Genomic DNA, 13,629 nt, shown 5'->3' with positions numbered 1-13,629 from the left:
CTGGCTCACCCTGCCTTGGAGGTAACAGTTCCTAGTGAGCCGGATGAGGAAGGCTGTCTAAACTGGGCCCCGTGGATTGAGGCAACTGCCTTTTCCTCTTATTTCAGCCCATATACAAGGCAGAATACACCCCAGAAAATGCTGATGTTTTTGTTATATAATTTATAACCATCAGTGAGATGTCGGTTCCCACAGGAAAGGTGAAGTCATAAACCTGAAAATGATCATGGGAGTGACCCCTTACTGACTCTGGGGCTCAATGTCTGGCCCAGGATGCTTTGAATGATTGCCAGGAGTTAGGAATAAATGGGAAAAATCTGGTTTCAAAGGCATAATATATTTTGCTGAAGACACGTGTATGCATATGCCTTCAGGAGAGGGTGTGCTCTCTGGGGGAGACCTGCAGAGTCCTTTACATTATGAACAGGAACCAGAAGTAACAGCCTCCTTTAGTGGAAAACTAGCAGCATCATTTTGGATCCTGGAGCCTTCTTTGCCAGGGGTCTTCATCAGGCAGCCCTCCCCGGAGGGTCGGAAGGAGGCACCCGGTCAGCACGGCTATAACTCATCCATCATGGCAAGCAGATCATCCCCCTTGCTGGAGCTCTGCCTTGGCTGCTCTTTGATCTCAAACTCCCCCATGATCCGAGCCAGCTCTTCCTTTTGTTGCTGGTCCTATTAGAGAAACAAGGTGAGAGGGACGAAGAGGGTGTGTGGGCAGGGCTGCCTCTTTGGGCAGTGGGTATTGGATTCTTAGTCTCACCATTGGTATGCACTTTAATTGCCCACTTGTTTGTTAGAATAGGGACTTTAGTTACAGTCTGATTAGAGAGAAGGAGTCTTTGAAGTTCAAGGTTATTAAAGATGAAGAGGAGAATAAGAATCTTTCTTGTGAAATCCCCTGTACTCACCTGTATAGCTTGTATGTTGATAATGTCGTAGGTTAACTCTTCTGGCCTGGATTGTGCTGCATGTCTAGGTGGGATGGTAAAGAAAAGAGTCCAAGGTCAGAGCTGTCTTCCTGCTAGCATTGTGAGCTGACTCTTGATAATTTGGCAAACTATTTTTTCTCTGCCTTCTACCATTTGTCTTCACCTTTCCACCCTTATCTCCAACCAACCTCCTCCCCGCCCCCAGAAAGTCCTTCTATGTCTTTGAGCTGCTGCACGCTCTAAACTCTGCCAAGAATGTTTTCCCTCTCCCTCTGCTTGGCAAACTCCAACCCCTTTAATCCACTGGTGCCAAAACAGTCACTGTGTCCTCAATTAGAGCATTCATGACATGGCACTGAAATGACTTAAGCACTTCTTCATTTTTCCCATTAGGCTGGGAGTGTTCTGAGGAAAGGCTCTAGGTTTTGCCCTTCAGCTTGGTGTCCCCAACACTTACCAGAGTGCCTGTCACACAGAAGTAAATGAAAGAAGTTATTTCAGTGACTAGAGAAGTAGAAGGCAGCCTCTGTCTCACATGAGATTCGAAATGTAAAAGTGCTTTGTCAACTGAAACACTGTACAAATCTTGGCAAATCATTACTGGGTTGGTTTGGGTGAGGCTGTCAAATCTCAAAGACATTAACTTCTCTCTAATTTCTTAACAAACTTTTCTTAGTATGATCATTTTGACTTCTGATGCTTACCATGCTCTGGTAAGTAAAACATTAGCACTCTTTTTTTTTCCTGAATATTCCAGAAGGTTCAGACCATTTAGTCCTAGCAGGGGGTGTCTTCAGCTCGGTTTTGAATTTGTTGGTATTTCATTTGTGATCTCTATATCTGTATTTATATGTCATTGGTTTGTAATTGTCATATTTAGGTTCTTATCACACCTAGGATTTTTATATATCTTTAAAGAACAGGTTTAAAACATACTCCTCCTCTTCATCAGTGGTAAAGAGATTCAACCGGAATCCTGGCTCTGGGCCGCTGGGTTTCTTAATCTCCATCCCTCCCATCAGCCTGGCCAGGAAATTCAGCTCTTCTTTAGCAAGAGGGTTTGGAGTGATGTTTTCCTGCAGAAACAATTGCATGATTTGTAACCACACGAAGGTGATCACATTTCCTGCTAAGGCCCCAAAGACCCGTGGAGGTATTATAAAATAATTAAAAAAAAACAAAAAAAAAAACCACTTTATTCCTGGGTCCAACTAAAAGCATAAAAGCAGACTTAACCAAAAGAAAATTAATCCATGTCAGCAATAGAGGGAATCTAACAATGCAGCAAGCCAGAGATTTTCATTCTTTCAAGATGAGCGGAAGTTCCCACGGATCTACACTTCTCCTCAGACTACCTTCCTCCTTGGAGGAGAGAAGAACACTGCTTCCTCTTAATGTCAACCTACCTCCCTCAGCATCACAAGTAGCTCAAGTCTCCAGCTTCAAGGGCACCATTCCTGAGGAGCTCCCATACTGCCCTCTGGTGGTGAGAGTTAGGAAGACACCCTCGAGGCCATTCCCCACCTCACTGTCCTTACCCCACCTTCAGCTCTCCTACCTGACTCTTGGCAATCTCTAATCCAGTTATCTAAAACACAGATCTTGTCTCATGTAGCACTTGATTGAAAAAGAGATATAGAGAAAAAAGGGGTCTTTGAAGTTCAAAACCCTGTTTTGATTCCTGTTTAAAGAACAAAACCAACTTATTTAATACCCTCCCTAATCAGGCCCACTGCCCCTGTCTGGTGCAGTCTGCTTCCTGCTCAGGACTGCTGTGATCTAGCCATGTGGAGACCGCTGGCTCCCTGCTTCCCTACACAGGATGCTTTTTCCTTTCTCTGTGCTGCTGCTCCTCCTGTCACCTCCAGCTGCATGACCATTTCTCCTCCTTTGCAGTTCAGCATTTTACCCACTTTGGAGCCCCACTTCAATATCATCTCCTCTGAGAAGCCTTCTTTTTTTATTTTTAATTTTTATTTTTAGTTGTAGGTGAACATAATACCTTTATTTTATTTTTATGGGGTGCTGAGGATGGAACCCAGTGCCTCATGCATGGTAGGCGAGCACTCTACCACTGAACCATAACCCTAGCCCCTGAGAAGCCATCTTGATCCTTGTCCCCTGTCCCCCACCCTGCTGGACAGAACCTATGTTCTTCTGTCACAGAATACCCAGCAAGCTCATCTTCCACCTCATTATAATTATTTGTTCCCATTGCTGTCTTTCCCAGGGAACTAAACTATGAGCTCCCTCAGGATGGGACCACATTGATATCAGGTCTTTTTTTTTGGTAGGGGTGCAGTACCAGGGATTGAACTCAGGGGCACTCAACCACTGAGCCACATCCCCAGCCCTATTTTGTATTTTATTTAGAAACAGGGTCTCACTGAGTTGCTTAGTGCCTCACTTTTGCTGAGGCTGGCTTTGAACTCTCGATTTTCCTGTCTCAGCCTCCTGTGCTGCTGTGCCTGGCTGATGTTAGCTTATTATATCCCTGGGTCCTCAGCCCACAGAGGCAGTTCAATAAATGTTCACTTAAAATTGACTATTCCATGATTTGTCCTCTAGCTAACTGGTATCCAGTTCGACAAAATTTGTAAAGATGGAATTCAGAGAAACAAAACCCCCATTTGAACTTAGCTACCACATCATCATATAGCGAAACACTGAAAAGGGATGTTTTAATGATTACCATACATTCTAGTGCTGGACTCCGCAACCGCGGACCCCGTGACACTGGTACAATGCTATTTCACATGTCCTGGTGGGTGGTTCCTGCTTAATTATGGTGGTTGAACCAAGCCTAAAATTACTTAATTAGTCAGATCACTGGAAGGCTCCGTGAACAGCTACAATTAAAAACCTGTGTGCTTGTAAGGCTGAATGGAAAAGACTGCAAACAATGAGGGAAATATTGGCTTGTTTTAAAATCTAGAGTTCCCACCTTTTTCCTCATGCTGACTTATGTACCTAGAAAGAAGCAGTGAGGGTAAGGGAGGGAGGCAGAAGCTCACCTGTGTCTGTGAGGTTAAGTTCTTTGATGCTGCAGACATATGGGTCTCCACAGTCCGGTTTACACTGTACCTGGTGTCAACAGAAAATGGTGTTGTTATCTAGTCCCTTTTCACTGACTTCCTTCTAACTTGGAAATACAGTTCATAGTTTTATTTTTATTGATTTATTTATTTGGTACTGGGGATTGAACTCGGGGTGCCCTACCACTGAGCTACATCTCTAGTCCTTTTTATTTTTTATTTTGAGACAGGGTTTTGCTCAGTTGCTTAGGTCCTCACTAAATTGTTGAGGCTGGCTTTGAACTTGAGATCCTCCTGACTCAGCCTCCCTAGGCATAAGTTTTATTTTGAAACATTAAATGTCATTCATAAAGGTGTTATGAGTACAGAATACAACCTTGTGCTAGCCACTCAGATTTCACTTTGTTCCAGAGAAGAATGCTGGGGAACAGTGTGGAAATGCTTTATTTAGTATCACTGAAGACATGTAGCACTGGGTGCAGTGTAATCCCAGTGGCTCAGGAGGCTGATGCAGGAGGATCTCAAGTTCAAAGCCAGTCTCAGCAATTTAGGGAGGCCCTAAGCAACTTAGTGAGACTCTGTCTCTAAATAAAATAAAATAAAGGGCTGTGGATGTGGCTCAGTGGCTAAGTGCCCTTGAGTTCAATCCTTGGTGAAAAAAAAAAAAAAGACATGGGGCTGGGGTTGTGGCTCAGTGGTAGAGTGCATGCCTGGCATGCATGAAGCACTGGGCTCGATCCCCAACACCACATAAGAAAAAATAAAACAAATAAAATAAAGGTATTGTGTCCATCTACAACTAAAAAAAAATTTTTTTTTTTTTTTTTAAAAAAAGGACATGTAACATTACATGAAGACTGTGTGTTTCTGGATTTTCACAGGAAGGGAGCCTTTGGCTTGGCTCTTCTATGACTATTTAAATGCATACGCCTTTTTGGCCTGTTGATTGCCTTATACTTGTGAATGGCCTTAGGAAAAGCCAGGGCCCTGCATGCACTTATCTAGGGAAAGTACCCCAGTTGTCAGCAGGGATTTTCATAGCAGAAGTCAGGTAGGTTTTTTAAGTGACCTCCTTTGGAGTTCATTTAGGAAGGGAAAACTTGCTTACATGTTAGTTCCCAGTTTCAAGACTCGGTCTCCATAAAGTTCAAAAGAACCTTCTTTGGGTGCAGAGACGTAGTTTCCACCATGCTTGAATTCTGTCTTCTTCACTTCTTCCCCTTTGTTGTTGAACATTCTGAAATACAAAGTATGACATGATGGAATATTCTCCAAGCTGGGTAGTCCTGGAGGCTTCCTTATTCTTTGAACAATAGAACAAAAAATATTTATACACTTCTTCAAGAAAAAGATACATAATATAGTAGCAATCATATTGATTGAACATATATTATGTGCCAAGTGCTATGTAAACATTTTAGGGAATGATTATCTTATTTATCCTCATAGCACCCATTTAAGATGAGGAAATGAATCCTGGGGAATTGGGTGCCTTGCCACAAGCTCTTCTGCTAAGGAGGAAAGCTGGGATTAGATCCCAACCTTTTATATGATACTGGGCATTGAGCCCAGGGGTGCTCTACCACTGAATCCCAGCCCCAGTCTTTTTATTTTTTATTTCGAGACAGAGTCTTGCTAAGTAGCTGAGGCTGGCCTCTAACTTGCAATCATCCTGCCTCAGCCTCCCGAGTCGATGGAATTACAGGCATGTACCACGGTACCTGGCCTGACCTCCTTAATCGCTAAGCTTTGCTGCAGGAAGGGCAGGACAAGCAGAACCTGGGGGCTTGGCAGTGTCACATCCTGTGTGGAGCCCACATTCTGGTTCTTGGCATCTCTAGAGCTGTTGGATAATTACTGTTGAGAATTCACCTGATGAGTCCAGGCACTTCAGTTCCCCAGGGAACAGGTCCGGACACTGGCAACACAAAGCGACCATTAGAATTTTGAACTCTGTCCTTTAGAAATATGGACACCTGGAAAAAATATGTTTAGTGTTATTTTTATGAATATGTTTTCATAAACATAAACATTTGAGGAGGAAAAGTGTGTAATGGTTTGGGGATGTTACCTTGTGAGATTATAGCACTAAGATCTTATATAAATAACATGCACAATTATAGTGGTTTTTGAACCATATAGTAAACCTTCCAGGTAAGTCATTGTTACCCCATAGTACCTTTATTTTACTTATTTATTTTTACATAGTGCTGAGGATCGAACTCAGTGCCTCATATGTGTGAGGCAAGTGCTCTGCCACTGAGCCACAATCCCGGCCCATGTTACCCCATTTTGACGATGAGGAAACTGAGGTTCAGAGTGAAGTGACCTGCCCAAAGAGAGCACAAGAGGTAGGGCTGGGATTCAAAACCAAGGCTGACTCCAAATTCCACATCCTGCTCACTTGGTTCCCTGCTCACTTTCCGTGAAGCTGTCAGCCTTGTGTTGTAAGAACCTCATATCACCATTTTATAGAGGAGGAATTGGCACTCCAAGGTTGAGATAGCCCGCTCATAAAGGGCAGAGCTGCGGAGTCAGCCTTTCCTGTTTCTGACTGGACCCTGAGCTCCTACCCACATGTTGGCCTGCCTAGCAGTGGAGGCCAGAGCAGGGTGCACCCAGGTCTTTCACATGGCCGAAAACACATTATGCATTTCCACTCCCTGTTTGTTATTCTGTGTTGAGGTTCTGCCCATTCACACTTTAAACCCCAATAAAGATTGCAGCAGTTAATCAGTTTTACTGGGTCTTGGCTTTCTCATCTGTAAAATGAGATAAACTTGAAGATCCCTTCCAACTCTACAGTTCCGCAAGTTTCTATTAGTAATATCAAGAATAAGCCTCTGTTGCGTGCAAGGCATTGAAATGCATGGTGCAGAGATATGTAGACTGGCAGTTTGACACACTGATACTAGACTGTCTGGGCTCAAATATCCGTGGGCCTTCTTGGCTCTGGGGTCCCCCCCACCGGCTTTTAAAAATATTTTTAGATGTAGATGGACACAATACCTTTAATTTTATTTATTCTATTTTATGTGGTGCTGAGGATCAAACCCAGTGCCTCACATGTGCCAGGCAAGCGCTCTACCACTGAGCTATAACCCCAGCCCCTCCCTTCCTTTTTTCCAAGCTGGGGTTGAACTCAGGGCCTCCCACATGATAAAAGCATGTGCTCTACACCCTCCTCCCTGCTCTTGTTTTCTTTTGTAAGAGACATGATTTTTCTGTATATGTGTTTTCTTTTTGGTAAACTGGGAGTAATGAAGAGCCTAATCAATGGGTTAGTGTGACAGTTAAGCCAGATAATGTATAAAAAGCAGGGCCTGGGGGCTGGGGGCTTGACCTGAGAATCCGTCTGGCTGCACAGGACCGCTGGTCTGTCTGTCTGTCCGCCAGCCCCTCTGCAGGCGTTAGCTGGAGGTGGGGCTCACAGTCCCTTTCTTTCCCTAGTGCTCTCATCCTCCCCCATACTCCAGGGCACCTCTGTGCTGATGGCCTCTGCACCTCAAGCTTCCTCTCGGCCTCTTTTTTTGGACACCAGACTCACCCATCCTTGCCAGGTAGACATGTCCTCCTGAAGATTCCACAAAATGCACCCCACATTCATGCTGCTCAGGAAAAGACTCACCTTTGTCTTCCCCAAGCTGGTCCTCTGGAATTCAGCAAATGACACCACCCAATCACCTAGTCAGCAAGCTGAGCCCCCTTCCATCACCCTGCCTGATCCGAGAAGCCGCCATGCCCTGTCAATTGAACATCCATCCCTTCTTCTCTATCCCATGACTGCTCCCCACTGCAGACCTCTGCCATCCTCTGCAGCCACAGCAGGAGCCTCCTACTGGGTGTCCTTGCCTTCTGTCTTCCTGTTTTAATCCAGCCTCCATTCTGCTGTGAAAGAGACCCTCTACCCTTGTTGGCCTTCTTAAGTCTGACCAGCTCTCTGCTGTCTGCTAGATGGTGCGGCTGGCCTGTCCCTCTGAGCAGCCATGTTCCCGAATCCTGCGTTCCCCACACTCAATTGCTTGCTCCTCTCCCCTCCTATGCCGGGCAGTCACATGCCTCAGTGCCTGACTGAGCCATGCCTCCTGCCTAGGGTGTCCTTTGTTTTAAACACTCTCCCTCCTTTTTATTTTATTAGAGCTTTACAGTGATACGAAGTGTGACTTCATCCCTACAAACTCATTCATGCGTGGAAATCAATTTCAATTCATGATCCTTCCTTTTCCCTCCCATCCTCCCTCCTCCCATCCTTCTTCCTCTATTAGACTTCCTTTCACTCATTCATTAATTTATATTTGATAGGTTCTTTATGTTGTCTATTCTCCCCTGCCTCCTTCCTTTATTTAACTCTAGCTTCCACACATGAGAGAAAACATTTGACTTTTTTCTTTTTTAAAAAATATTTATTTTTTAGTTGTTGTTGGACACAATGCCTTTATTCCATTCATTCATTTTTATGTGGTGCTGAGGGCCCTGCACGTGCTAGGCGAGTGCTCTACTGCTGAGCCACCACCCCAGTCCAACATCCGACCTTTGAGTGTATGAGTTTGGCTTATTTCACTTAGCATGATATTCTCCATTTCCATCCATTTACTGGCAAATGTCATAATTACATTCCTTTTTTTATGGCTGAGTAGAACTCCCGTGTGTGTGTGTGTGTGTGTGTGTGTGTGTACCATAATTTATTCATTTGTCTATTAATGGGCATCTGGGTTGATTCCATAATTTTGCTATTGTGAATTATACTGCTATAAACATTGATGTGGCTGTGTCACTCTAGTATGCCAATTTTAGATGTTCTAGGAAAATGGTGAGAACTGAGAGAGCTGGGTCATAGGGTGGTTCCATCCCTAGTTTTTTGAGGAACTTCCAAACTGCTTTCCAGAGTGGTTGTACTAGTCTGCAGTCCCACCAACACTGTATAAGTGTACCTTTCTCCCCGCAATCTCGCCAGCATTTATTGTTGTTCGTATTCTTGATCATTGCCCATTCTGACTGGAGTGAGGTGTAATCTCAGTGCAGTTTTAATTTGCATCTCCCTGATTGCTAGAGATGTTGAACATTTTTTCATATATTCATTGGCCATTTATGTTTCTGTTTTTTAGAAGTTTCCATTTAGTTCTTTTGCCCATTTATTGATTGGGTTATTTGTTGTTTGGGTGTTAAGTTTTTTGAGTTCTCTGTATATTCTGGATTTTAATCCTCTGCTGGAGGAGTAGCTGGCCAAGATTTTATCCCATTCTGTAGGCTCTTGCTTCACACTTATAACATTTCCTTTGCTGTGCAAAAGCTTTTTAGTTTGATGACATACCACTTATTGATTCTTGGTTTTACTTCTTGTGCTTTGGAGGTCTTGTTAAGGAAGTCAGTGCCAGCACCTATATGATAGAGTATTGATCCTATGTTTTTTTCTAGTACTTGTAAAGTTTCTGCTCTAATTCCTAAGTCTTTGATCCATTTCAATTTGAGTTTTGGGCAAGGTGAGAGACAGGGGTCTAGTTTCGTTTTTTCTACATAGAGCTATCCAGTTTTCTTAGCATCATTTGTTAAAAAGGCTGTCTTTTCTTCAAAATATATTTTTGGCACCTTTGTCAAATATCAGACAGCTGTAGGTATGTGGATTTGTCTCTGTTCCTTCCCACTGGTCTTCATGTGTATTTTGATGCCAATACCATGCTGTTTTTGTTACTACCACCTGTAGTGTAATTTCAGAGTAGGTATTGGGCTGCCTCCTGTTGGGAAAACATATAACGGCAGCAGCACCCCAGAGAAAAACCCCAACATGGCGCCTAACGACCCTCTTTCTCCTCTTTTTTTCCTTTCACTGGCGCGAAACGTGTCCCCCCCACTCCCCACCCCCCGCCAATGTTCAAATCCTGCGGGTGGGAAACCTTAGCCCCAATATTAACTTCTTGGGCTCCGGAACTGACATATGGAAGAGCTTGCCAATAAACGGGCGACCCGTTATCTACCTCAGCCCTGCTACCTCTCCTTAGGTCTATATAAACCCACAGCCTTTTGTAATAAAGTGGAACCTCTTCGGTGATCTGTGTCGTGTGGTGTCTCCCATTCGTAGTGTGGTGCAGCGTCCTTACACCTCCTACTTCACTTTTCTTGCTTAAGTAAGTATTGCTTTGGCTATTCGAGGTCTTTTATTCTTCCAAATGAATTTAAGAATTGTTTTTTTTTTTTTTTTTCTAATTCTCTGAAGAATGTCATTGGTATTTTGATGGGGATTGCATTAGATCTACATACTGCTTTTGGTTAATACGGCCATTTTGACAATATTGAGTCTGCCTGATCTAAAAACATGGGCAGTCTTTCCATTGTCTAAAGTCTTCTTCAATCTCCTTCTCCAGTGTTCTATGGTTTTCATTGAAGAAGCTTTTACCTCCACAGTTAGATTAATTCCCAAGTATTTTATTTTATTTTTGAGGTTACTGTGACTGGGACAGTTTTCCTGATTTCTTCCTTGGCTGAATTACTGTTGCAGTATGAGAAAATTACTGATTTATGGCTGTCCTTAACTCTATCATTTAAAGAAGGGCTGTTCCAAAGCAGTAGTTACTAGTTAAGTGTGGCTATTTAAATTTAAACTAAGGGCTGGGGATGTGGCTCAGTGGTAGAGTACTCGCCTACCATGGGGTGGCCCTGGTTCAATTTCTAGTACTACAAAACAAACAAACAAACAAACAAACTAATTAATTAATTAATTCAGTTTCTTAGTCCCTATTCCAAATGCTCAAGAGCCACATCTGGCAAGTTGTTATCATATTGGATGGCACAAATATGGAGCTTTTCCATCATCCAGAGAGTTCTATTGGACAGTGCTGGTCTAATACAACAACACCCCTGTTGCCTTTTATAACTTTACCCAATATTATCATCTTCCTAAAAGCTCTCGTACAAGAACATAACATATCTGTCTTCCCAGTCTCTTCCTCCTAGCATAGAACCTCTTCAAGGCAGGGACTTGATATTTCTAAATTGTGAATCTCAAACAATTAAAACAGTGCCTGGCACATAGTAGGCCATCAATATATATTTACTAGATTGTTTTCCAGGGATGAAATATTCCTAAGGAGTGTGGATAATGGAGTGCAGACATAGGTACAGTCTCTTCTTATTCTGTGGAGAGCCTAAGATGGAATGATGTTTTCCAACAGTGGAAACAATGGACAGGACAGAAAGGAAGTCCATGATGGAAGGATGCGGGAGTAGGAATGAGGGCGGGGAGTGGGCCAGAGGTCAGCGGAGCGTAGCCCTCAGGGGATCAAGAATTGAGATGGTTGTAAACAACTATGGAGGATTCCAAGTGGAATTGGTGTAGTCATCTCTATTCAGGCTCTGGTACACGGGTCAGGGCTTGGGCATGTTAAGCGCATTTCATGCTACTTGGTGATATCACAGAAAGCTTAGATATTGAATAGGTAATTTTGTGTTTGCTGTGGTTAATAAGCAGGGAGCTATTAGAGCAGAGCTGTTTTCCTGATTTAGTTGTTTTGCTTACAAATCTAAAAACCATTTTGAAAACAGAAAATCTGTATAGGCAACCACAAATAGCAGCTGAGCAGAAATACCATTAAAGACCAAACATGAAAAACTAGCCCAGATGTTACAGATCAGTGGCAGAATATTACCAAGACATGTGATTCCTATTTTTCTTGGCAAACATTCTGATGTTTCATTGCCCATCCATTTAACAATTAAAGCTTAATATATTTTGTGGTTTAATGCATTTTAATGATTTTGCTATAAAATTGTTATTGGGTAAGTCTTTTCACTATTATGAATTTTATCTTGTCAGAATTGAGAAATCAATACAGCTGTTTGTATTATTGTGATCCATAAAATATGCCAAAATATGCATGGTCTTGAGAACAATACTATATGAAATTTTCAATATTTTAAAATTGATTTTAAATTTGATGTGAAACTTAATCTTCTTTAGCTTTAATATTTTTTTTGTCTTAATCGATGACTAGTAGAGTCTTAATTTATATTGATGTTATTACTCCATCCATAGCAAATACATCAAAATTATTCATGAGGGTTAAAAATAAAATTGGCAGCAGAGTTGAAATCTATTTGTCTTTCCTGGCCCATAGAAGGGAAATATAATAAGGCAGTAAACATACTCTATTTCTTCTTTTTTTTTGAATTTCATTTTGTGAATATATTATGCATGCACAGGTGTGAAATTCAAAAGGTTCAGAAGAGTATATATGATGAAAAGAAAGTAAGTCTCTTTGCTACTCCTGTCCTCCTTTCAGTTCCTTACTCCCAAGAGGCAACCACCGTGACTGGTTTCTTGTATAACCTTCCAGAAACACGTTACACCATTTGTGCATCATCAGCAAATACACACATATTACATATGTTGCTTCAGTTAATCCACCTAACAAACTAAATTGGCTAGTGTAATTTCCATTTTTTCAGATGAATTAACTAAGCTTCAAGTGAAGTAATTTGGGATTATAGGCAAGTACCACCATGCCTAGATGGAGTCAGATACACCACTGGCACTAGCTTCATGATCCTTCCAGCTATTCAGGAGGTGGAGGATCACAGTTTGAGTCCAAACCTGGGCAACTTATTGAGACCCAGTCTCAAAATAAAAAATAAATAGAGCTGGGATGTAATTCAGTGGTAGAATGTCTCTGGGTTCAATCCCCAGCACCAAGAAAAGAAGAAAAAAATGTCTAATTCCAAAGTCTGGGCTTATTCTGCCAATCATACCATCTTTCTCATCTCATTTGCTAAATTATGGAAAAGAACAAAATCAGGTTCAGGAAAGATGGGCCACAAATTTACAAACTCAGAATTTGCGATCCCTTTGCTTTTGAAAGTTAAGATATAGAACTGTCTGCAGGAGGAGGGAGAATGAGCTGGGAGGCAGTAGCCAGCAGGAAGTATGGGAATCTGAGCTAGGCTGGGGCAGCAGGGATGGAAAGGAGGATGTGGCTGTGGAAGGGCAGACTCTATGATCCTTAGAAGCAACTGGATGAGGATTAGGGAAGGGGAATCAAAGGTGGCACTCTGCTTCTGAGCCAAGGGAGTGGGGCAATGGTGCCCATAAAAAAAAAGCTGAAAGTTGGGACAGCATTTGAACTGCAGAATTTAGGAAAGACCTTGAGTTGTTCACCTGGTGGGGTGGGCATCCTTACGGAGAGTTACTACAAGCAGGTGGAGCTGTGAGCCTGGGGGCAGTGTTGGGCAGGGGTAAAATAGAGGTTAGACTCGAAGTCACAGATTAAGGAGGTGGGGTGGGAGATGCCTAAAAAGCAGAGGGTGGACAGAGGCAGAAGGAGGCAGGAGTGGAGATAGGCAGGGAGAAAGGAAGGAGTGAGAAGCCTTGAGATGGGCAAGGGAAGGGAAGGCCAGGATGAGGAGGAGCATGGAAGTGCAGGGAGGGTGTGGTGTCCTGGGATGGGAGGGAACCTTTTGACAGTGTGTGGTGCTGAAGAAGTTGAGGATGATAAGGGTGGATAGAACTCTGGAACTGAGGTCAGGCTGGAACTGAGGCTTTGAGAGCAACTTCCTCTAGAGAAGCAAGAGACAAAACCATCTTCCTCCCTCCCTCTCTCCCTCCTTCCTTCCTTCCTTCCTTCCTTCCTTCCTTCCTTCCTTCCTTCCTTCCTTCCTTCCTTCCTTTCTGTATT

The 13,629-nt window shown here is 42.9% G+C and overlaps 1 protein-coding gene across 2 annotated transcripts in view; it reads right to left on the bottom strand.

Moving 5' to 3' along the window:
* Positions 1–318: 318 nt before the first annotated feature.
* Oscp1 (organic solute carrier partner 1) overlaps positions 319–13,629 on the bottom strand; it is a 30,549-nt gene continuing 17,238 nt past the window's right edge. For both annotated transcript variants that reach the window (XM_048815742.1, XM_048815743.1), the window contains 6 exons: positions 5,840–5,943; positions 5,076–5,204; positions 3,947–4,016; positions 1,869–2,008; positions 912–975; positions 319–675 (listed from right to left, as the gene is read on the bottom strand). In XM_048815742.1, the coding sequence (XP_048671699.1) occupies positions 559–675; positions 912–975; positions 1,869–2,008; positions 3,947–4,016; positions 5,076–5,204; positions 5,840–5,943 (624 nt within the window). In that variant the 3' untranslated portion in view covers positions 319–558. The remainder of the gene's footprint in view (positions 676–911; positions 976–1,868; positions 2,009–3,946; positions 4,017–5,075; positions 5,205–5,839; positions 5,944–13,629) is intronic.

Source organism: Marmota marmota, unplaced genomic scaffold (genome assembly GCF_001458135.2).
Source record: "Marmota marmota marmota unplaced genomic scaffold, marMar, whole genome shotgun sequence".
Lineage (NCBI taxonomy): Eukaryota > Metazoa > Chordata > Mammalia > Rodentia > Sciuridae > Marmota > Marmota marmota.
This window is presented reverse-complemented; position numbering and strand designations above follow the sequence as displayed.